We start from the raw sequence: 21835 nt of genomic DNA, 5'->3' as shown, positions 1-21835 counted from the left end.
TTTATGATTAATTGACAACGACATCAATTTCAATTCATATTTGATTCATTATTATACATCTTTTGGTATCTTACTTGAACAATGGGTGTCTCTCACTTCATATCCAATGATGGTACTCATATCTTCTATAATGATAAACTTCAAAAGTACCTTTTTTTGGATCATAATGGTGTGTCTGAGGTCACTGACACGTTACCAACAATTTATAGCAAATTAACTTTATCAACCACGACTTATGCTTGTATTATTGGGGTTATTAGATTGAAAATCAATAAATATATCATTGTTGCTGATAAACATACTGTTACTGGTAATATATTGGGTAATGATATTGCAAAGATCGATACGTTCAAGATTATTCCTTTAAGTAATAGCTTAAAGAAGAGTAGTGAAGAAACTACTTATTTAGACTTATTAAATCAACATTTAACCAATGCTACGTTGTATTATTCTGTCGATAACAAGTATGATTTAACAAACTCATTACAAAGACAATATACTGTTGAGAATTTAGAATATGATAGAAGATTTTGGTGGAATTCATACTTATCAGAAGAATTAATTCAAAATAATGCTCAAAGCTTTGTTACTCCCATCATTTATGGTTATTTCAAATCTCATTCTGCTTCATTCAATGGTCCAAACCATCCATTAGATTTTGCTGTATTAACTCGTCGTTCAGTTAGAAGAGCCGGTACCAGATACTTCCGTCGTGGGATTGATTCAGAAGGTAATGTGGCTAATTTCAATGAAACAGAACAAATATTTACTTCTAAAGATAAACATATTTATTCCTTCTTACAAACTAGAGGTTCAGTCCCTGTTTATTGGTCAGAAATTAATAATTTAAAATATAAACCAAATTTAGTCATTGGATCTCAAACATCAATTGATGCAACCTCGAAACATTTTGATGAACAAACCAAGCTTTATGGAGAAAATTATCTTGTTAATTTAGTTAATCAATCCGGTTATGAAAAACCAGTTAAAGATAGTTATGAAACTATTGTTGAGAATTTACCACCCCAAATTGCTTCTAAAGTTCATTATATCTACTTTGATTTCCATCATGAATGTAGAAAGATGAGATGGGATAGAATCAAATTATTATTAGAACGTTTAATCAGTTTAGGTTATACTAGTGATAACTTTTTCCATTATGATTTAAATTCATCCAAAATCATCCATTTACAAAATAAAGTGGTTAGAACAAATTGTATGGATTGTTTAGATAGAACCAATGTGGTTCAATCAACTATTGCTCGTTGGGTTTTACAAAATATTTTCACTCAAACTGGTTATTTACCTCAAGAAAACTTAACTCCATGGGAACTTCTTGATCCTCATTTCAATTTATTCTTTCAAGATTTTTGGGCTGATAATGCTGATGCTGTTTCATGTGCTTATTCAGGTACTGGTGCTTTAAAGACTGATTTTACAAGAACTGGTAGAAGAACTAAAAGAGGGGCTTTGGCTGATTTACAAAATTCCATCACAAGATATATTAAAAACAATTATAGAGATGGTGCAAGACAAGATTCTTATGATTTATTCTTAGGAGAATATAAACCATATCAAGATTCTTTAACTTCACCATTCATTGATAAAAGACCACCATACGTTCAATTACTTCCTTATCTTATGGGTACTTCCTTATTGGTGTTATTAGCTATCTTATTATATCCAAGAGGTTCCATAACTAGTCTTAATAATTTGATAATTATCGGTGGATGTATCTTTTTCAACTTAAGAAGTATTGCCTATGTTAATAGAGATGGATATCAGTTTGTTAACTGGCCAAAATTATTACCAATTGATTCACTTAAGAAAGTTGATGTGTTTGGTAGTGATGGTAAAGTTCTTGGTATTAAATACGAAGAACAAGAAAATTACAAATCAATTGGTAAAAAACAAAACTAAATTATTTTTTATTTCGTCAATATTAATATATTAATCACTTCAGAATTGTGTTAGATTTTATAAAAATATACGTTACTTCTTACGTATTGTAAACTTAAGATTGATATTGTAGATATCGTAAACTTTTGATCGATTTATAACCCGCAGCTGGTGAGGAAAAAAAAAAAAAAACAGCAAAAGAACAAATTTTGAACAACAACGAACTTTAAATTTCAATCACTATTTTTAATTCTTCATTAATCAAGTTTAAACTATCCCGTACCAACCATGTCTGATATATTAGAAAAGTCACTAGACGATATTATAGGTGAAAACAAACCATCTCACCAAAGAAGAAGTCAAGGAGGCTCATCGTACCGTAGAGGGGGCCCAACTCATGCATATAGATCAAAATACTTGTCAAGTTCAAGAACATACAGACCATATGACAGAAATTCCAGTCGACCATCTTCAGCTCCACTTCCTGGTGCTCGTGCCAATTCATCATTATCTAAAGACATTCAAGGGTTGGCTGGTAATCGTCCAGTTTTAAGGGTTAAAAATATTCATCCTGATTTGAATGGGGAAGATTTATCTAATTTATTTGGAAATGTTTCTCCAGTAGACTTTGTAAAGTTTGATAATAGAAATGATGACATTGCTTATGTATGCTTTCACAATGATAATGCTAGAAGCAACTCCGAAGCCATTGATAAATTTAATGGTAAGAAAGCCATGGGTCAAACTTTAATTGTTGAAAATGCTCAATCATTAGCTGAAAGAATCAAGATCCTTCCTGTCAACGAACGTATTAGACCAGCTTCTGCTCCAAAGGAAAGAGATACTTACAGAGGAACTTCAAGACCAATTTCAAGAGAAAGAAAAGTAAAACCAAAGCCAAGTAAGAAATCACTTACTGATTTAGATGATGAATTAAATGCTTATATGAATGGAACAACTACAGAACAACAACAAGAAGAACATACTTTACCAGAACCATCATTTGATCCAAGTAGTCTTGAACCACAAGAAGATCACTCTGCTGCTCCTGCAGAAGACGAGGTTATGTTGTAATCAAAAAGATAATCGAATTTTTAAATAATTGTATATTGTACTAGTAAATAAATAAATAAATAATAACAGGATTGAACAATAAAAATAATGCAAGAGTGTGAACATCGAAAGGTGTTTAAGCTGATCCATTGGTTAATTCAACCATGTCGAGGTAAAGTTTCTTCGTCATTTTTCTCCATGATTTACCGTAGATAAGGGTTGGGATAATAAATGCAATTGAAACAAAATCAATGACCGCCAACACAATATAGGTATTATCTGTACCAGAAGCATCTAACCAATAAGAACATACAAAGGTAAATACACAGGCCAAAGTATTGTTGATAATTGAAACACCAACCATACCTTGGATAACTATAGATGGATAAGCATCCATTAAGTATGACATGGCAGTATCACCAATTGAACCCCAACCAAATCCAATGAATCCCAAACCAACGTAAATCGCTTGCCATGGCCATTGTCTAGCAGCACCAACCCCAAACATAATCAAACCTAATGGTGAAATGATCAATGTTACAAATAATAACCATAATCTCATTTCAGGTTCAAATACATTGTTATTACGTTTGGAAAGCCACAACACATGTTTATCAGAGAGAATACCCGACATGAAACATCCAATAACTGCTCCAATTAAAGTAGCCACGTTCATGATAGCCACCCCATTCTGAGAATAATTCCAAGGTGGTTCTGAAAAATAGGTATCTTGAGTAGTTAAGAAAAATGTCATATAAGCATCTTGAAGTCCCCATAATAATCCTGATAACCATACTGCTGGTAATGTAAATACTCTAAAGTTGTTAAGAAATCTAACAATGTACTGTTTAAAACCGTAGCCAATTAAGTAAGGTGAAGGTGTTATGATGGCTATTCTTTTATAATATGGGATAAGTTTAGTGTCATCTTCATTATTGGACACGTCTGGGAAAGTTTTCACATTCGCGATATCATTTTCTTTATCAAGTGATTTTTCATCTTCTAAAGAGTTACTATGAATCTCAGTTTCTTTTTCATCTTCAGAATCCGATGGTGGGCATACTTGATTGTAACCAGTTCTATCATAAACAGTTTCTTCGCAGCCAAAAATGATGAGAATTAATGTTAATCCACAAATGATGGCACCCCACCAACCAACCCACCTGAACAGTTGAGCTTGGGCAATGAAACCTGCAATCAATGGACCTAAGAAACTACCAACAGACGTAGCTAAAATATAGACAGTTAAGACTGAACCTAATTGATGTTGAAAGAAAATATCTGATAATGATTGTTGTACCTGAGCTTCAGCACATGCTTCTGACATTCCAACAAATGCTTGAGACCAGATAGTATCAGAAGTTTTTCTAGCCGTAGCAAACCAAATAGAACCTAATGTACCTGCTAAAAGACAAAGAATATAGGTTATACGTCTTCCGTATAGGGATGCGGCTGGAGCAAAAAAGATACAGGACCAACCTATAAAAAGGAATAAGACTCCAGCACCAGTATTCATAGCATCATAACTGATACCATAAATTTCATTCAAAGAATCTTGAGTGGCTCCAGCATCATTTGAAGTTGCAGCAGTCAAGGCAGTAATGAACGATACTAAAGCAAAATGCGCAAATTTTCTTGTAAATGACCAATTTAAAGGATCATTTGGATCGTTAGATGGTTGAGGCATTAAAATAATGCCAGTTTTAGTTTTCTTTAATTGTTTATCAGATGATGAAGATTCATTATCTTTATGATTGGAGAAGATATTAATAGTACCAGGTACATAATCTTCATCATAATAATTTGCAGCAACTTCCATCTCGTGTGAGTAATTTTAGTGAAAAATTAAAAGGTTGCGTTAGTGGTTGTTAAATATATGTAATTAATGGTGTAATATATTATAGGATTATGTTTTATATGATCTTTAAGGTCCTCCTCTGTATAGTGGATATATATGTGTAAGCGATGAATGGACTATACTAAAGGAAAATTAAATTATGATGGCTAATGGGCTGTCAGTTGGCCATGGTTCTATGATATATGGGGATTATGAGTAGACAAATAGAACTTGTAATTTTGGAACCAAATTTACTAATAATCAATGATTTTTTTTTAATAAATAATCCTAACAGTAGAGATGAGATAAGAACCTATAGATGAAGAAAGAAGAATATAACATAAGAAATATATAAAACTGATTGCTAAATGTTAAGGATTAAGCTTTAAAATTTTTTCATCTCTTCTTTCCCAATTAGGCATGGCTAAACCATTTTTGTAACGTCAGGAAATCATTGAGAGATAGAAAAAAAATCGAAAGCCTAAAAACTTGGCAGTCAAAACCTTTTGAACCAACCATACCCAAAAGAGCTATATTCAATTCAATTCAACCCATACATCAACCAATCATCGTTATTTGTAGCCGTGCTATATCTCTATACTTGATCATTGGAAAATAATAACAAGATGTCTAATAAGGAGTTGTTTGCTTGGGGTGAGGATATGAATCTGGTAAAGGGATTTGTATCTCAACTACAGGCTACACTTAATCAAATATTGGCGAAGACGCCCACCATTGATGAGTTTAGAGAGTTGGCGAATCAATTACGTACAAGTCCTACTAGTGCAGCAGATGACAATTTGAAAATATTATCAGAAAGAGTAAGAGCAACTATGGTTTCACCTCAAATTAAAGTGGCAGTGAGATTAAAGCAATTATTTGATTTTGATGAGTTACCATTACTACAAATGTTAACCAAAATCAGTTTTAAAGCCAATTCCACTACTGATAGATACGTTAATCATTTCATAGATTATGTCCCATCAAGATCAAATAAGGAATTAAAAGAAACTTTAAGACGTGAAGAAGGTGGTGATAGATCATATTTAGAAGATGAACGTAAAATTGGTTTAATGCCATATCCACCAACTTTACCAGTAATAATGAATGACTCACTTTTAATAAGAATGCAGACCGATGTTTCGTATAGACAACCATCTGATTTTATAGAGCTGGAAGCTGGTTTAAAAGATTATAATCAATCACATAATGGAAAATTAGCCATTAAAGGTAGATCAATTATGGAACTTTATCTTTTTGAGATTTTGGATGAAACATTTCCTGGTTTATCAGGTAATGAAATTGAAGTTTTCCGTTATAAGTTATTATCTAATCAAATTTTAACCAAATTGGCTTTTGCATATAATTTGAATGAAAATTGTAAATATAACTTTTCTAAACAAATTGATATTGAAGCTAAATTGGAAATGTTTAGTCGATTATTTTTAGCTTATGTGGGTGGAGTTTCATTGGATAATTATAGTCCATATTATATGAAATTATGGATTAAAAAATTATATTTACCAATAATTCAAGAATTAAAGGAAACATTAGCTATTGAATCCAGAACTGATATCGTATTGGCACAATTACAAATGTTATTTACAGAAATCACCAATTTCACGGCATTTCCAACGAATTTGGCATCATTAAAATTCGTTCAAGTCGAATCAGATCCATATGTTGCTCAAGTTTTAATTAATGACGAACCATTTTCTCTGGGTACTAGTAGTATTAGTTTTGAAGATGCTAAATTAAAAGCTGCTAATGAAATATTAAATAGTGAGGTTCATAAAACCAATATATCAAGAATTTTATTAGGTTCAGATCCTAATAGTATAAGTCATCAACTGAATAAAGAAAATCAACGAGATGATCCATTTGATAATAGTCATACCATACATCCATTTACACAACAGGAAAAAGAAGAATATTATAGAACTCATAGTGTAAGTCCACCTAAACATAATTCATTAATGCATCATACTCAACCATTAGCTCCACAAAATCAATTAGCTCCAACTTCATATCGTTCTACATCTCCACCTCAAAGTATTATATCACCTAAATTTGGAGCTTTACAACCCTATGGTTCAAATCTAACTAATTCTACTATTCCATATAATTTACCTTATACTCAACAAGATTTAAGTCTTAAAGTTGATAAAGATGCTAAAAATACATTGTATGCATTATTGGGTAGAGTTAAATTACAACCTATGTATGAATATGGAGTTATTCCCAATGGATGCCAAGCTACTGTATTCACTGATGCTCATGCTAAGGGAATGGGAAGAGTTATATTAGGTAGTGGAGTTGAAAGTAATAAGAAATTAGCGGGTCAAAAAGCAGCTATGGAAGCATTAAATAATAGATCTGTATTGGAAGCATTAGGATTAGGATCAGGATTAGGTGGTATGCAATATTAGTCAAAAAGTTAATTCATTAATTAGTTAGTTAGTTAATGTAATTGTAATAATAGTAGCTAATGAAATTATAAATGATTGCTGCAAAACATGTGTTATGATTAATTTACATTAAATATGTATAGTCCCGGTCTTCAAATATGATTCGGTCTTTAGTCATGTGACTTAATTCCCTCACTGTAATCCGACTTGTCCCGAATCTCAACTCAACGTTGACAGCCTAAAAAAAAAAAGAAATTAATTACAGTTTAAGTTTTTAAAGTGTAAGTGTGTAGAGCGTGTGAACTCCCAATTAAAAGCTGCGACGGAATCAATTTACAATTCAATCAACAAAATTTTCTTTTTCTTTTTTTTTTTGGAAATTCCTTTATTTCTTCCTCTTCTTCTTGATTCTTGATTCTTGTTCTTATTGCTCTATAGATTCTATCCTTCGATCCAATCCAATCACATACTTAGACTGGTTCTTTAGTTCTCTAGCAATTCATTATTTATTTATTCATTTTTAATAGATCATAAAAAAAAACCCCCTTACATAATTCATATCTTATATCATAATGTCTACTCCTGTCATTCCTCAATTCACCATTGGTGATTATGCTTCATTTGCCTTAGCTGGTGCCATGGGTTGTGGTGTTACCCACGGTGCTATGACCCCAATTGATGTCGTCAAAACTAGAATTCAATTAGAACCAACTGTTTACAACAAAGGTATGATTGGTTCTTTTAGACAAGTTGTTGCTAGTGAAGGTGCTGGTGCTTTATTAACTGGTTTAGGTCCAACCATCTTAGGTTATTCTTTACAAGGTGCTTTCAAATTCGGTGGTTATGAATTATTCAAAAAGACCTTTATTGAACAATTAGGTTATGATACTGCCAAAGCTTACAAGAATGGTGTTTTCATTGGTTCTGCTGCTTTAGCTGAATTTTTTGCTGATATTGCTTTATGTCCTTTAGAAGCTACTAGAATTAGATTAGTTTCTCAACCAACTTTTGCTAATGGTTTAGTTGGTGGTTTCTCAAGAATCTTAAAGGAAGAAGGTGTTGGTTCATTCTATAATGGTTTTACTCCAATTTTATTTAAACAAATTCCTTATAATATTGCCAAGTTTTTAGTTTATGAAAGAGCTGCTGAAGCCATTTATGGTACCATCTCTACTCCAAAGAAAGATTTATCTAATACTACTGTCACTGTTGTTAATTTAGGTTCTGGTATTATTGCTGGTTGTGCCGCTGCTTTTGTTTCTCAACCTGCTGATACTTTATTATCAAAGGTTAATAAAACTAAGAAAGCTCCAGGTCAATCTACTGTTGGTTTATTAATCCAATTAGCTAAACAATTAGGTGTTACTGGTTCATTCGCTGGTTTACCAACCAGATTGATTATGGTTGGTACTTTAACCTCATTACAATTCACCATTTATGGTTCATTAAAGAAAACCTTAAACTGTCCACCAGCTGTTGATTTATAGATGGTTTAATCTCACCAAAAAAGAATAACATAATTTCACACTTTCTTGTTTGTTTGTTTGCTTCCCCCTGGCTTTTATAGCTGTTTATTATTATTATTATTATTTTAACTATAATTATATTGTTTTTTTTATCCATTTTAAAAAGAAAGTGATTCCATCTCTATATACAATCTCTATATCTCTCTCTTTATCCATTTTATTTGTTACAAAAATGGGTATATTCTTCATGTTTATAATTATCCTCCTCTAGGGAGACATTTAATAGTAATATTACTAGCTTATTTTATTATAGATTGATATTAATTCATCACAATTGTAGAAATTAAAAATAAAAAGAAAAGTGAAAAATGCTTAAAATTGACGTTTTCCTCGACTTCATTTTTGTGGTTCCGACATAACAGCGATGATGACGGAACCAGGGGTGTATTTCCCAAGCTCAAGTTCAATTGACACCCTTTAAACAAAACATCAGGGCACGCTGTTAACATTCAACGCCACCAGATGTATCCGTTGCAACCCTTACAAACAATACATCATCAGTCTCTATGTTATACTGTTGTGATCTCGTTTATCTCATCTCTTAATAATAATCATAAACAGACCCGGCGAAATTTGGATGTGGTTGATTTGCGCGCTTAATTTTGTTGGTCGGATTTATGTATGACACGTGCATTCATTTCTCGGAGTTACCGAAATGGTTTAAATAATAGAAACATCTATACCACAATAACTAACAGTTTATATAGAGGGGTTTATTTGTACTGATATAAGTGATTATTGGGATAACTACTATTGGTACATATCTTTAGATAAGGTAAATTTACTTGGCATATATGTCTTAGTTTTTCAATTGTGTTTGAAAGTTTATGCCTTTGGAGCACATTCTCCATCACTAAGTACTCTAACATATACTCTACTTGGAACTCTTTGACCTTCACTTTCGGATAATCTTCTTCTCCGTTTATAAGTATCATCACTGGTAGCTACAGCTATCAATTGTTGATCATTTTCATCACTGTTGTTCGATAAATCAATCTTGGATATACTCTCTGGGACTTCTTCTTCATCTTCACTCACAAATTTAGGATATGCTCTCATTCTCTTTCTCTTTTCTAAATCCCATAAACAAAGAGCTCCATCTGCACCACCAGTAAACAACGTACCATAATTGGTGAATCCAATTGTATTCACAGGATAAACCACATCAGTATCAGTTAACTTATCATATGAACGATGACATTTATAAGTGAATCTTTTCGTAGCTTGGACTTCAGGTGATGAATCGAAATATTCAATCAGAACTCTACCATCAATGGTAGATAAGGCAAATCCTTCATCATTTGGGAAACATTTCAAATCTCGAATTTGATAATTCAACCCCACTTGTCTTGTTTCAAAAGGAGTTTTTAAATTCTTTAAATCATAAATTTCAATATTATTCCCATTTAATGCTAAAGTTAAATATTGTGAACTTGAATCCATATTGAATATTTTTCGTTTTAATGAGGGGGATCCACCTTGGTGATGGATTTCATTTGCAATATAACTTGATTGATTAGTTCTGGTATCGATTAATTGTAATTTCCCATTAAATGAACTTGCACATAATAAATTAGGATCATTCTTGATCAGAATTAAATTATTTATCCCTCCACCTATCATTGATTCATTTAAGGAACCTCCAAGATTCACATCACTTACTCCTAAAGTAGTGAAATCAAGTTGTCGTATACTACCATCTAATAACCCCACATATGCCAAGTTATCGGATTTGTAAGTGACGGATAATGGAGTATCATAAAGTTTAAAAACGTTGGTGGGAGATATTTGAGGTGGATTATTAGCGTTCAGCAGTATAGTTGAACAATCATATAATAAGATTTGATTATCCCACGATGATACTAATAATTGTTGATTTAATGGGGAAGGACTGAATTTAACATCTGATACAATATCAAGATCTTTGGGAGTTATCAACTCCACAAATTTATTTGAACTAGTCATAGTAATAGTGTAAGATAATTATAATACAAAAGTGTCTCTGTAGTTGGTGATGTATACTCTATTCACAATGAATGGGAAAAGTAAGGAATGGAATTGTTTAAATCAATGTTGTTGAACGATATGAATAAATCTGTAATATATATTTCGTCACCCCATCAATTTATGATGCTCATTTAACCTTTGGGTTATTATTTCCTGCATATAAAGTCGGCAACATAATTTTAAATTTGCAATCATTAATCACCGTGGGGCTGTAAGGTATAGACGATTCATGAACGATAAATATTTTAGGTTTAATAAATAAATAAATAAATGAGGGATATATACATATATAGGTTGATGCTAGACTAATGCAGTGTACTTTTTGTTTTCTAATGTTCAAGAGTGGTTTTATTTTTAATATCAAGCTTTATAATCTCTGCTGGATCTTGATCAGGTTCAATCCATTCAAAATTTTCACCATGAGTTAACCAAAATTGTAAGAAATCTAATTCTTCAGGTAAATCATTTAAAGTGATTTTCCGTTTGTTTAGTTCTTGTTTAAAGAATTGTTGTAGATTTGTTGATTCAGGATCGATTTTGAATGATGTAGGAAGTTGTGGAGTTGAAGGAGGAAAATTAGCTAATTCAATCTCATCATTTTTTTGATCTTTCTCAGAGGGTAATTCTAAGATATAATCATTCAGTTCAAAGATATTAAGATTAGGAAACTTTCTCACTTTACTATGATGATAATTCTTAATATTGATTTCATTATGTTCTTCTAAATGAGTGATAACTTTATTAATAGCTAAGATTTCATCACTATGTAAATAATTATAATAGATTGAATTATAAGGTCTCCAACTTAATCTTCCAACACTTTGAACTACTTTCAATTTGAATAATCCATAGAATAATCCTGAAAATCCCACTGAATTGATTAATAACCATATCCAAGGAGCTAATAATGGCAAATAAATAGCTTGAAGTAAAGTGATAGTTGATAAAACTGTAGTTGAATAAATGATTGAATATTTGAATTTTTTATCTAAATAAGTGAGGTATGAAGGGGAATTTAAAGTTAAATCAATTAACTTTATCGAATTATAATAATCTTTCTTTTCTAATAATACTTGTAATGCTGTGAATGTAAGGGAGGTATCAACAGGAGGAATTTTTTTGAATATAGAATATAATTTGGGTACTATGCTATTAAAGTTTGATACAGTGACATCAAACAAACGTTTTGGGTTGGAAGGTAAGGGTTTAGTAGTTAAATAAGTTCGAATAGTACTTGAATTAGTAATGAAATATGATTTATTGGTGGGACTATTATATAGGAAATTCCATAACATTTGTTCTAATTTCAAGTTTGTTGGATTCAATTTCAAATTTAAAACTTCATCATTGATATAATAATCATGAGTATGACGATATTCATGAGGGAAAGTGTTATTATTGGTTTGTAAAGTTCTATTGGCTTTGATAGCATTGATTAAAGCTAAATCAATGGTATCCCGGTCTTTATCTTGATTAGCATCTTGTAATGGTTTGAATAGTTTAGGAAATCTTCTAATTCGTTTAAGATATAATTCATAGTTCAAAGGAGGTTGACTGAAATAGTTTTTTGCTTTGAATGGTATTTGATTTATCATAGATAACTTCATGATGATAATAGTGGTATTATTTTGTATATATGGCTATGGTCTATGGTCTATACATGAAATAGTGGGGTATGAATGAATGCAATGACCTAATAGATGAAGGACTTGATGTACACTTGTACACTGTATAACTATATATATGATGAAGTAGGAGAAACAAATGGTATAAACTGACAACTTCAAATTCATAACCTGTTAACATGAGATAGTCCAATAAACTGGTTGCCATATTCGAATTAATTCTTAGCTAACTCTAATTTGAGACCCCGGGGTATAATATCCGTGAGTCGTCCTGTTTGTTTGCCTCGTACTTTATTACATCAGACACAGAAATGACGACTCAAAACAAAAATCAGACAGACAAAAACAAAATAGAACCAAAAATGAACATGGTGAATCACCAGACTTAAGTTTTAATTACATTTCCTAATTGGGACGAATCAATAACAATTTTTAAAATTGATATCAAATTTGAAAATGACACCCTTTATTGAAATTTTGATTCAAGAGATATGTATTTACAACTATCAATTGATCTCTTTCACATTTGCTTACTGACAGTTAACTGATCAAATCACCATGGATGAGAATCACAATGATCATTTGGATGAGGAAGCATTATCTGAATTCTCCTATGTTCCTTCTGAAACCATGCAGAACTTAACCATTGAAGAAGCTAAACGAAACATTGAACTGGCTCTATTAAGAAAGAATGATCCATTGACTTTAAGTTCCATAAAGGATCAAGATCATCATCAAGTTCCATCATCTTCATCCCAAGATCAATATTCTCTTCAACAACCTCCTGCTATTGTTAAACCAGAATTAACTCCAATCATAAAGGATTCTCCTTTCAGTTCCATCCATTCTTCTCCTGACTTTAAAGCTTTCCAACCTCCTCATTTACCCCCATTACCTAATGATTATAGAGAATCTTATTTATCAACCATTTCTCAATATTCAGGGGTACCAGCTGATCCAGGGGCTCATGCTATTCCAGTTACCATTACAAGACATGATAGTGGTAAAGCTACTGAAAAGAGTAAATTAGTATTAATCAATCCAGACCTTCCAGATGAAAGTGAAACAACTAACATTCCAAGTAAACCACAAAGTGAAGCATCTGAATTTGATTCAGAAACTATTAAAATTGGTAAATTACCCACTATAAGAGGTTCAACTTCAACTGCTAGATCAAGTCCAAAAAGTGATGCATCATCTAATAAATTAAAACCAGATGTCAGTTATAATACAACTATTGAAGGTTCTGTTCCACCTAGATCTCCAAGAAGACCGAAATCAGAAATCTTATCTGCTATACAACAAAATGAATTAGCTAAAGAAATTAATGAATTTAATAAGAATAAACAACAAGTTTCTCATAATAAAAGAAATTCTGCTCAAATATCTGATGATTTAGATCAATTAATGAAAAGTCTTAGACGTGAATCCACCTCATTTTCCGATGATGCACTTTCGAACCTTGATCATATGGATTCAAAATCAATAAAATCAAATAGATCAAAAGAATATAATGCTGATAATACTACCGAACCATTAGTTTCCCATCGTGTCGCCTCAGCACCACCATCACAACCATCACCATCTGAAACTGACGCATTACCTAAAATCAGAGGTGTTCCACCCCGTCCGTCAACTGAAAATTTAATAAAAGCTCGTGAAGTTTCAGAAAGTTTACAATATCAAAATCAAGACCAACTTCAAGCAAATCCATCCATGGAATCTGAATCAACTCTTCCAACACCTCCACTTCCACCTCCTCATGGTACTGGGAAATCACCTATCACAACCCAAAATGCTTATGTCCCAGTACCAGTATCCAATCATAATGATGATGATTATTACGATATTGAACCACCTAAATTGGTACATCAACCATCGAGAGTCAAATCAGTTAAGGATTCTACCAAAGATCATTATCATGAAAAGAAATCAAAATCAATTAAAACCAAAAAGAAGAAATCTCGTGATTCATCTGAATTAAAACCATTCAGTTATCATACTTTAATTAATTTATTAGAAAGTATGAATGGTACAATTATTGGTGAAGAATTTAGTCAATTGAATTTACCCATCAAGGAAAAACAATTGATTGAAAAAATCGTTGATTCTTTATCAAGATTAACCCTGGATATGGTTATTGATAAGAATAGATACGATATTGGTATTCAAAGATTAGAAAAGGCTCTCAGAGTTTTGGAAGGTTTCATGTAGCATGTTTTTTTTATTCTTTTGGTGTATATTATTTATTAGTAGGTTTAATTATCTACTACTTTATCATTTGTGAGTCTCTTTTTGTTTTACATCTAGTTTATATTGAAGGTGTTTAATGTAATACAATATATATCTATAAACATTATTAAAACAACTATTATTATTATTAATTTTTTGAAGGGGTTTTCTGTTTGTAAAAACTTTAACATTTAAAGCAAACCATTTATAATACAACACAGTGTAGAATTATCTTGTTTCAGCTTGTAAATATTGAATGAAACAATTGCCGATTCTAACCATTAACTCTTCCACCACATTTGAACTAACCAAAAAGTCATAATTCAATTTAATTAATAAACGAGAGTTGGAATCGCCATTGCTTGATGATACTGATGATGGGGTATGGATTTGAGTTGGATTCGAATCTTTTGAACTTTGATATTCCAAATCATAATCATTAATTGATTTAAATATTAATTCAAATAACTTCTTATGCTTGATGTTTTTGGAATTAAGATTATCCTTTAACGAAATTTTAATCAAATTTCTATTTATAACATCAAATTTATTTCGTTTAAAACTTAAATTGATAACAAGTTTATCTTTGAATATCTTCTTAGCAGAATTAACTGTCACATAATACAAATAGAAGATGTATTGAATGTTATTAAGATTTGGAATCTTAACATCAAAGTTTAATTTTGATAATCCATTCGCCATTTTAAACGTACTTTCTGATTTGGCAATATCAGATCGAATCTTAAGAATTGATTGTAATACAGGATCAAGTTCTTTAACACAGGCTATTATACCAATAATAGAAGCACTATCCTTGGCTTCTGCATCTTCAATGTTTGCATTCTCACTTTCAGGGATTTGATCTCCAACATGAGCACTTAAATAACGATTCAAATAAGTAAGAACCAAAGAAAACTCAGGACTAACTTCTCGTTTCAGATTTTGATCACTCACTATTTGGATTCCTTCAGTTGATTTTTCAGGTAATTTAATAATTAAATTATTCAAGTTTTCATGTAAGCTGATTGTTATATCATTAACGGTATTTTCCACAACTTTTATTTTTCCCTTGTTTAATTGATCAAGAATCTTAATTAACTTGTTCAACTTATTCAAATTATTGAATACCTTGTCTAATAATCCATTCTTAGAGTCATTGGAAGAAGAATCACCACTGCTTGAAACAGCGGAACTAGCTCTTGTACCAGTTTCATTTAATCTACTTGATAAGTTAATCAAATCATAAATCTCAAAATAATTCTTAACTTCATCAATCTTTAAATTCAATTGTAAGAAACTTTCCGGGGAATTCTTTATCGACAAATTCCTTAAATTTCCAAATAATTTCAATTTCATTTGAGTAACGTTATTCGCATTAATTAATTTGATCTTTAAAAATAAACTGGTAGATGAATTATAGATTGGTAATAAATCATTATGATTGTAGATCAAGATTATTGATTCATATACGAGTGGCTTTGTCTTTTCTGCTTCGGCTTCTTCATCTTCATTATCTTTGATTTCTTCTAATTTAAGATCCCCATTGTAATGCTTCTTTTCTTCATCTTCAGGAATTTCAGAAATATTGAACTTTTCAAGAATTTGTTTAACTGAATCTGTTTTCAAGAATCTTATGTTTCTAGCTTGTAATTCTTCCAAAATCATATGATCTATAATCATATTTGAACATGAGGTTGACAAGCTACTAAAAAATTCATAATTAAACGAGGAAGGTTCAACTCCATCATTAAGACTCAATTGATTCTCAGAAGTATCTTCAACATAATGATTATTCTTTTGAAACTTTAATTTTTGAATCCATTGAATTTTCCATTCTCCACTAATTGATTTCAATCTTGCAACCCACCAATAAGAAGTTGAAGAAATCCCACTGATTAAACTGATTAAAAACCAACTTGATGGCCAATTCTTCCGACGATAAAATTTTATATTATGAATACCTTTTGTAAAGTTAAGGCCATTAACGAGAAAGTTAGATAATTTGGATACTTCATATTCTCCCAACACAATAATATCATTATTAATCCACTCAGTAGTTAACAACTTATTGTTGATTTCTTTATTGTATACTTCTAATCTTAATTGTATCAAATTATCGATTATATTATTGACCATATCTGCTTCACTAATAAAGTTTTTATTTTTAACAACAGTAGGTGGTGAATTAATTCTTTTAGTGAGTACATTTTGTAATGGACTTGGATCAATAAAGTAGAAGAATCCAGTTAAGGGATTGATACAAAAGATGGTTGATTTATTTGGAGATAATTTCAATAACAATTGTTGAGGACTCAAATATGAAACTTGATCTGGGTTTTCAATGGTATTTAACTTTTCATCTAATATATTAAACACTTTTTCCATAATTAATGCAGAATGTTTGTTAACTATCACATTCAAGATTAAATCGACGTTTAAATCTTCATGTTCTTCATTATTTTCAAGCAAGTCTTGTTGTGAGTCATCATCGTTTCTATCGGATTGGGATAAGGATCTATCGTTGTTTTCGGAATTATCATTACTTGAAGATGATGAATTTTTTAACTGTGAACTAAGTGCATCGATCAATTCTTGATTAATATTATATTTCCCATTCTTAAACCATCTAAAATTTAAATTATAACTCTTATCAATTCCAAGTTCCAAGAAAGATCTCCAATTCTTAGATAAGAAGTGAGTAGACCAATAATTTACAATTACTAATGACTTACCAGTTTGATAATTCACTTGCAAGTTATTTCTCCATCTCGTATTGATTAATAATTCCTTTAGTTGTTTTGCAATCAAGTATAATTTAAACGAAATTGAATATTTATGTAAAACATCATACAATCCATATAATCCTTGATTTAATAATATATTATTTACAGTTTTCTCAAGTTTTTGATGGGATGATTTAGGTAATTTTGTAACGATCTTATTATCAGTATGAGTGATTAATGAAGTTTCAGGATTAATACCAAATAAAAATTTAAAATCAATGAAATAGAATGGTGACTTGTAATATTCTTCATCTGTATCTATGATGAGATCATTGGCCACTGTGATTGATACTTCAAATTCATTTGGAACTGAAAAATAGACTCTTCCATCTTTAATGATATAATTATTACTTAATCTCTTCGGTATGTCAATCAAGGCCAATCTCGTTATTAGAATTAAATTCAAATCACTTAAAACCTCTAGCGTCTTTTCTGGACTGATCTTTTTGATTGGTATATAATTATATGATGGTAATTGGGGTCTGCCTTTAAAAAACACTTCTAAACTAGTGATTAGATCTGAATTAGGTAATTTGGCTCCACTATAACCTGTTAAGCCATTCAATTGAATAGCTAGTTGATCAAAATGAAATTCTTGCATTCTACACCAATTCAATAAATCAATCAATTTAGATACATCTTTTGAGCTTGCAGACCATTTGACAAGGGTATAAATCTTTACAAAATCTTGCCTTAAAGAAATTATTGTTTCTAAGAATTTTTTCTTTCTAGTGGAATCGTTTTCAGAATCTTGGGTTGACGATAGATTTTCTATGACAGTACTTAATTGTTTGAATGCCTCTTGAGTGTAGAACTTGAGAATATTTGATAAAGGTATTATATTATTCAGTATATGAGGTATTTCAGGTGGTACAGTTGTACTGCGCTTCTCTATCACAGAACCATTTGTTATTTTAGTTTTGGTCTGGGTACCATTAGAATGTCCAATCGGACTATCTATCTCTATGACTGAATCCGACATCTTAGGTTAACTAAAGTATGAAAACACGTATATTATGTGGTAAAATATGATTGATATGCTTGTTGAAATTAGGCTAAATGGTAAATGGTAGTCGGATCTTTAAGCAAGACTTGTAATGTCCAATCAACTTGATTTGTTGATGAAACTTCTAATGATGGATTTTATACAGGTTTGTTATTGATATATCAAACAGAATTAAACAGTGAATAACAACTAACTTTTCACAATCCTCTCCACAAGAAGAATTAAGCAACTCCAAAGTTACTTCCAGAAACAAAAGATCACAGTACGCTACCGGATGGCTTTCTGATTTGAATAGTAAAATAAACCTTGATTGATCAGATTGTATCAAATCTGTTTAATGATGTTCAATCGGCAAGATCAACTAGGTAACGAACAACACAACACAACACAAGCTTGTCACGCTGATGATAATAGTCTGGTTCAAAGTTCTATACCGACTTTGGTTTTACTCTCACTTTTTTTCAGAACGACAAAAAACAAAAACTATGTAATGTCGCCATTTGTCGCATCTTTACTTTTGCGACATTCTATATGGTTGCATGGATTTTCTTGTAATTGATCATCGTATGGTAGTATATAATTAAAAAGTAAAAGTCATCAAATATTGTAATTTTAAAGTTGAAACGTCGCCAAAAGTTAGTTTGGAGTTGATATTAATAAGCCCAACGGTTAGATGGAAGCCATATAAACTAAAATTGGATTACGAGATGAAGTAAGTACCGCTTAGGAAGCTTATTAAGCTATTGTGGGGACAAAGATTGGTTGTTGTTTTGAACGTTATCGAACAAATAACAATATGTAATAAGTCATCTTTGATTAAAATACTATATATGAAGAATTGCATCGGACCATAGATCCACATATGTCCATCAAAGAAGTATATCTTGGCCCCACCCCCGGTGAGCGATGGTCTTCAAGTAATATATTCGATGTGGGGCTGATACTAATTTTAAAGTGTTTCATAACCCAACAAACAGATCCACCTTATTTGATACAAAATAAGAGTTTCGAACTGTATAAGGAACTAAACTCAGCCATCTGTAGATGGGGGAGTAACGTACTGTTTGCATACTGCGGATAATCATTTCATCTAACTCCAATCTATAAATGAATGAATACGGAAACCCCTCCCCACCATCGAACTAAAAGGTGGAGAAATTTGAATGCGGATATGATTTCCTTTAAGCTTTTTAAACTACTTTAATTTCCTCATCAACTATTATGCTTTTGCAATCAATCTCTGGTAGGTCCCTGTCTATCGTGTTAATGTTAAACAACTTAACCTTTTGATGAGTCGATCAACTAATAGATATTAAGCATTCCATTCATACTTCAACAAACTTTTGTGTCAAGTAGTTATGGACCTTCTTCTTCTCTTTTTAGTGTCATAAAAAAAGGGGGTGTAAAGTTTTTTTTTTCGGATATGCAAAATCTTGTCGTAAAATCTGGGGTAATTGTACATTCTAGAATGGTCCCCCACTATCGGAGTGAAAGGAGGAGAGAATATTTTATTGAGAGCGGATGCATGTTCCTATAGCAATGATTCTGTATTATCTGTATAGAAAAGTATTACGTCTCCTCACTGTTCATTAACAACGTCGAATTTTTGCAATCGTTTAAGAACAATGTTGATAGTTTTAAAAATATAAATATATATACAAGAGTCTGTTCTTGTTCATCACTATTCTTTTCTATTTCAATCATTAGCTTTAGTTATAAATTAAATCATCAACCAAAGTTTAATAATTTAAAAATGTCCTTCTCAGGTGATATTGAAAAAGGATCTCATGATCATATCGAAAATATTGAAGATAGCAGTCAAGTTGAACTCGACTTAAGTCCAGAACATGAAGCTTATCTTATAGAAAGACATGGTACAGCATTTTTAGACCCTCTTCCTTCAAGTGACCCAAAGGATCCTTTAAATTGGCCAATTTGGAAAAAAAATGCTGAAATTCTTATTGTTGCCTTCCATACCTTTACTACTGCGTTTATGGCTTCAGGTCTTATCCCAGCATTTCAAACTGTTGCTGTTAAATTAGATGTTCCATTGGCAAATGCATCTTATTTAACTTCTGTTCAAATTATGGTTGTCGGTGCTATGCCCTTCTTTTGGCTTCCAATAATGAATGCATATGGAAGAAATGGTATTGCTGCTATTTCGTGTTTAGTCTGTTGTGCTTTAAACATCGGTAGTGCTTTCAGTGAATCTTATGCTGGATCCATGGCACTTAGAGCTGTTATTGCTGCTTTTTTCTCTACAGGTTATGCTGCTGGTAGTTCCATTGTTGCTGATTTATCTTTTGCTCATGAAAGAGGAAAAAAGAATGGTTGGTGGTCTGTTGCATTAGTTACTGGTACCACTGCAGGTCCTTTCGTTTGTGGATTTATTGAACAACATGCTGGAACAAGATGGATCTATTTTACCTTTTCATTTATGTGTTTTGCCCTTTTTATTTTGTGGACAATTGCAGATGAAACAGTTTATGTTAGACATCATGAAACCCCTCAACCAGGAAATTGGTTTAATAGTAAAGTTTTAAGAATAAGTAGAAATCCCGATCAACAATTGTCATTTTCATTATTTATGAGACCATTCAGTTTGATTACAAACTTCAACGTCATGATGTCTATTCTTACTTTGTCGATTGTCTTTTGTTATGCTAACATTGTTCTTGTTGTTGAATTACCCCAAGCTATGGGTGTATTATTTCAATTAGATCCGCAGCATTTATCTTATCAATTTATTGCTCTTATTATTGGTTCTGCTATTGGTGAATTTTTAGCTGGTCCACTTTCAGATTGGTGGATGAAAAAATCTGTTGCTAGAAGAGGAGGTGTAAGAGTTATCTCAGATAGATTATGGGTATCTTACAATGGATTTATTTGTGTTGTTGTTGGGTTAGTTGTTTGGGGTGTATACTTAGATAGAGCAGTTCCAGGTCATTGGATTATAACTCCACTTATCGGTGGTGCCATCGCTGCTTGTGGTAACAATATTGTCATGACAGTATTAACTACCTTTGCTATTGAAAGTGCTCCTGGTAGAGCTACTGAAGCAGGTTTATTAATCACTTTATTTAGACAAACTTATGCATTTATTGGACCATTCTATTTCCCATACATGTTTGACACACTTGGATTTTCTGGTTCAGCAGGTTTAATGTGTGGTTTGGTTGCAGTATTTGGGGCTGGTCCCGTTATTATTTGCCACGTTCTTGGATCAAGAAAGCAAGGTAGTTAGGTATATTATTTATGAATTAATGATGTATATGAATAAATTAACATAGTTGAACATTTTAAATAATCGATTATCGTAGATTTATCATAAATTCACTCACTCTACATTTCTCGACACTACATACTTTCTTATTTAACTGCTTTTTATTTTCATAATACGTTTATTAATTGTAATGTTACATTCTAGCATGTCATTTTTTCTATTTATTTTGTTTTATT

At 31.5% G+C, this 21835-nt stretch overlaps 10 protein-coding genes across 10 annotated transcripts; 6 read left to right on the top strand and 4 right to left on the bottom strand. All coding sequences in view use genetic code 12, as the record gives it.

Moving 5' to 3' along the window:
• The first annotated feature begins 5 nt into the window (after positions 1-5).
• SAC1 (phosphatidylinositol-3-phosphatase) lies at positions 6-2091 on the top strand. Its single transcript, XM_064906993.1, has one exon. The coding sequence runs from the start codon at positions 82-84 to the stop codon at positions 1918-1920; it is 1839 nt and encodes a 612-aa protein (XP_064763138.1). The 5' UTR covers positions 6-81; the 3' UTR covers positions 1921-2091.
• On the top strand, positions 2051-3080 carry DFJ63DRAFT_318833 (uncharacterized protein). Its single transcript, XM_064906992.1, has one exon. The coding sequence runs from the start codon at positions 2188-2190 to the stop codon at positions 2971-2973; it is 786 nt and encodes a 261-aa protein (XP_064763137.1). The 5' UTR covers positions 2051-2187; the 3' UTR covers positions 2974-3080.
• Positions 3031-5093, bottom strand: DFJ63DRAFT_138057 (uncharacterized protein). Its single transcript, XM_064903403.1, has one exon. It carries the CDS (start codon positions 4769-4771, stop codon positions 3089-3091), a length of 1683 nt encoding a protein of 560 aa, XP_064763136.1. The 5' UTR covers positions 4772-5093; the 3' UTR covers positions 3031-3088.
• On the top strand, positions 5094-7494 carry CDL1 (Cdl1p). The gene has a single exon (XM_064903396.1). It carries the CDS (start codon positions 5416-5418, stop codon positions 7216-7218), a length of 1803 nt encoding a protein of 600 aa, XP_064763135.1. The 5' UTR covers positions 5094-5415; the 3' UTR covers positions 7219-7494.
• On the top strand, positions 7494-8833 carry MIR1 (Mir1p). Its single transcript, XM_064903402.1, has one exon. It carries the CDS (start codon positions 7770-7772, stop codon positions 8682-8684), a length of 915 nt encoding a protein of 304 aa, XP_064763134.1. The 5' UTR covers positions 7494-7769; the 3' UTR covers positions 8685-8833.
• Positions 8834-9360: 527 nt separating this feature from the next.
• BUB3 (Bub3p) lies at positions 9361-11080 on the bottom strand. Its single transcript, XM_064903397.1, has one exon. It carries the CDS (start codon positions 10686-10688, stop codon positions 9549-9551), a length of 1140 nt encoding a protein of 379 aa, XP_064763133.1. The 5' UTR covers positions 10689-11080; the 3' UTR covers positions 9361-9548.
• Positions 10874-12625, bottom strand: DFJ63DRAFT_138052 (uncharacterized protein). Its single transcript, XM_064903401.1, has one exon. It carries the CDS (start codon positions 12335-12337, stop codon positions 11060-11062), a length of 1278 nt encoding a protein of 425 aa, XP_064763132.1. The 5' UTR covers positions 12338-12625; the 3' UTR covers positions 10874-11059.
• Positions 12626-14742, top strand: DFJ63DRAFT_138018 (uncharacterized protein). The gene has a single exon (XM_064903399.1). The coding sequence runs from the start codon at positions 12914-12916 to the stop codon at positions 14567-14569; it is 1656 nt and encodes a 551-aa protein (XP_064763131.1). The 5' UTR covers positions 12626-12913; the 3' UTR covers positions 14570-14742.
• Positions 14693-18795, bottom strand: MED14 (Med14p). Its single transcript, XM_064903400.1, has one exon. It carries the CDS (start codon positions 18350-18352, stop codon positions 14816-14818), a length of 3537 nt encoding a protein of 1178 aa, XP_064763130.1. The 5' UTR covers positions 18353-18795; the 3' UTR covers positions 14693-14815.
• A 998-nt stretch (positions 18796-19793) lies between these two features.
• Positions 19794-21769, top strand: DFJ63DRAFT_138005 (major facilitator superfamily multidrug-resistance protein). The gene has a single exon (XM_064903398.1). It carries the CDS (start codon positions 20130-20132, stop codon positions 21618-21620), a length of 1491 nt encoding a protein of 496 aa, XP_064763129.1. The 5' UTR covers positions 19794-20129; the 3' UTR covers positions 21621-21769.
• Positions 21770-21835: the final 66 nt, after the last annotated feature.

This window comes from Scheffersomyces coipomensis, assembly GCF_036884675.1.
Source record: "Scheffersomyces coipomensis strain NRRL Y-17651 chromosome Unknown DFJ63scaffold_3, whole genome shotgun sequence".
NCBI lineage: Eukaryota > Fungi > Ascomycota > Pichiomycetes > Serinales > Debaryomycetaceae > Scheffersomyces > Scheffersomyces coipomensis.
Note: the sequence above shows the minus strand (reverse complement) of the source record. Positions and strands in the feature narration are given on the sequence as shown.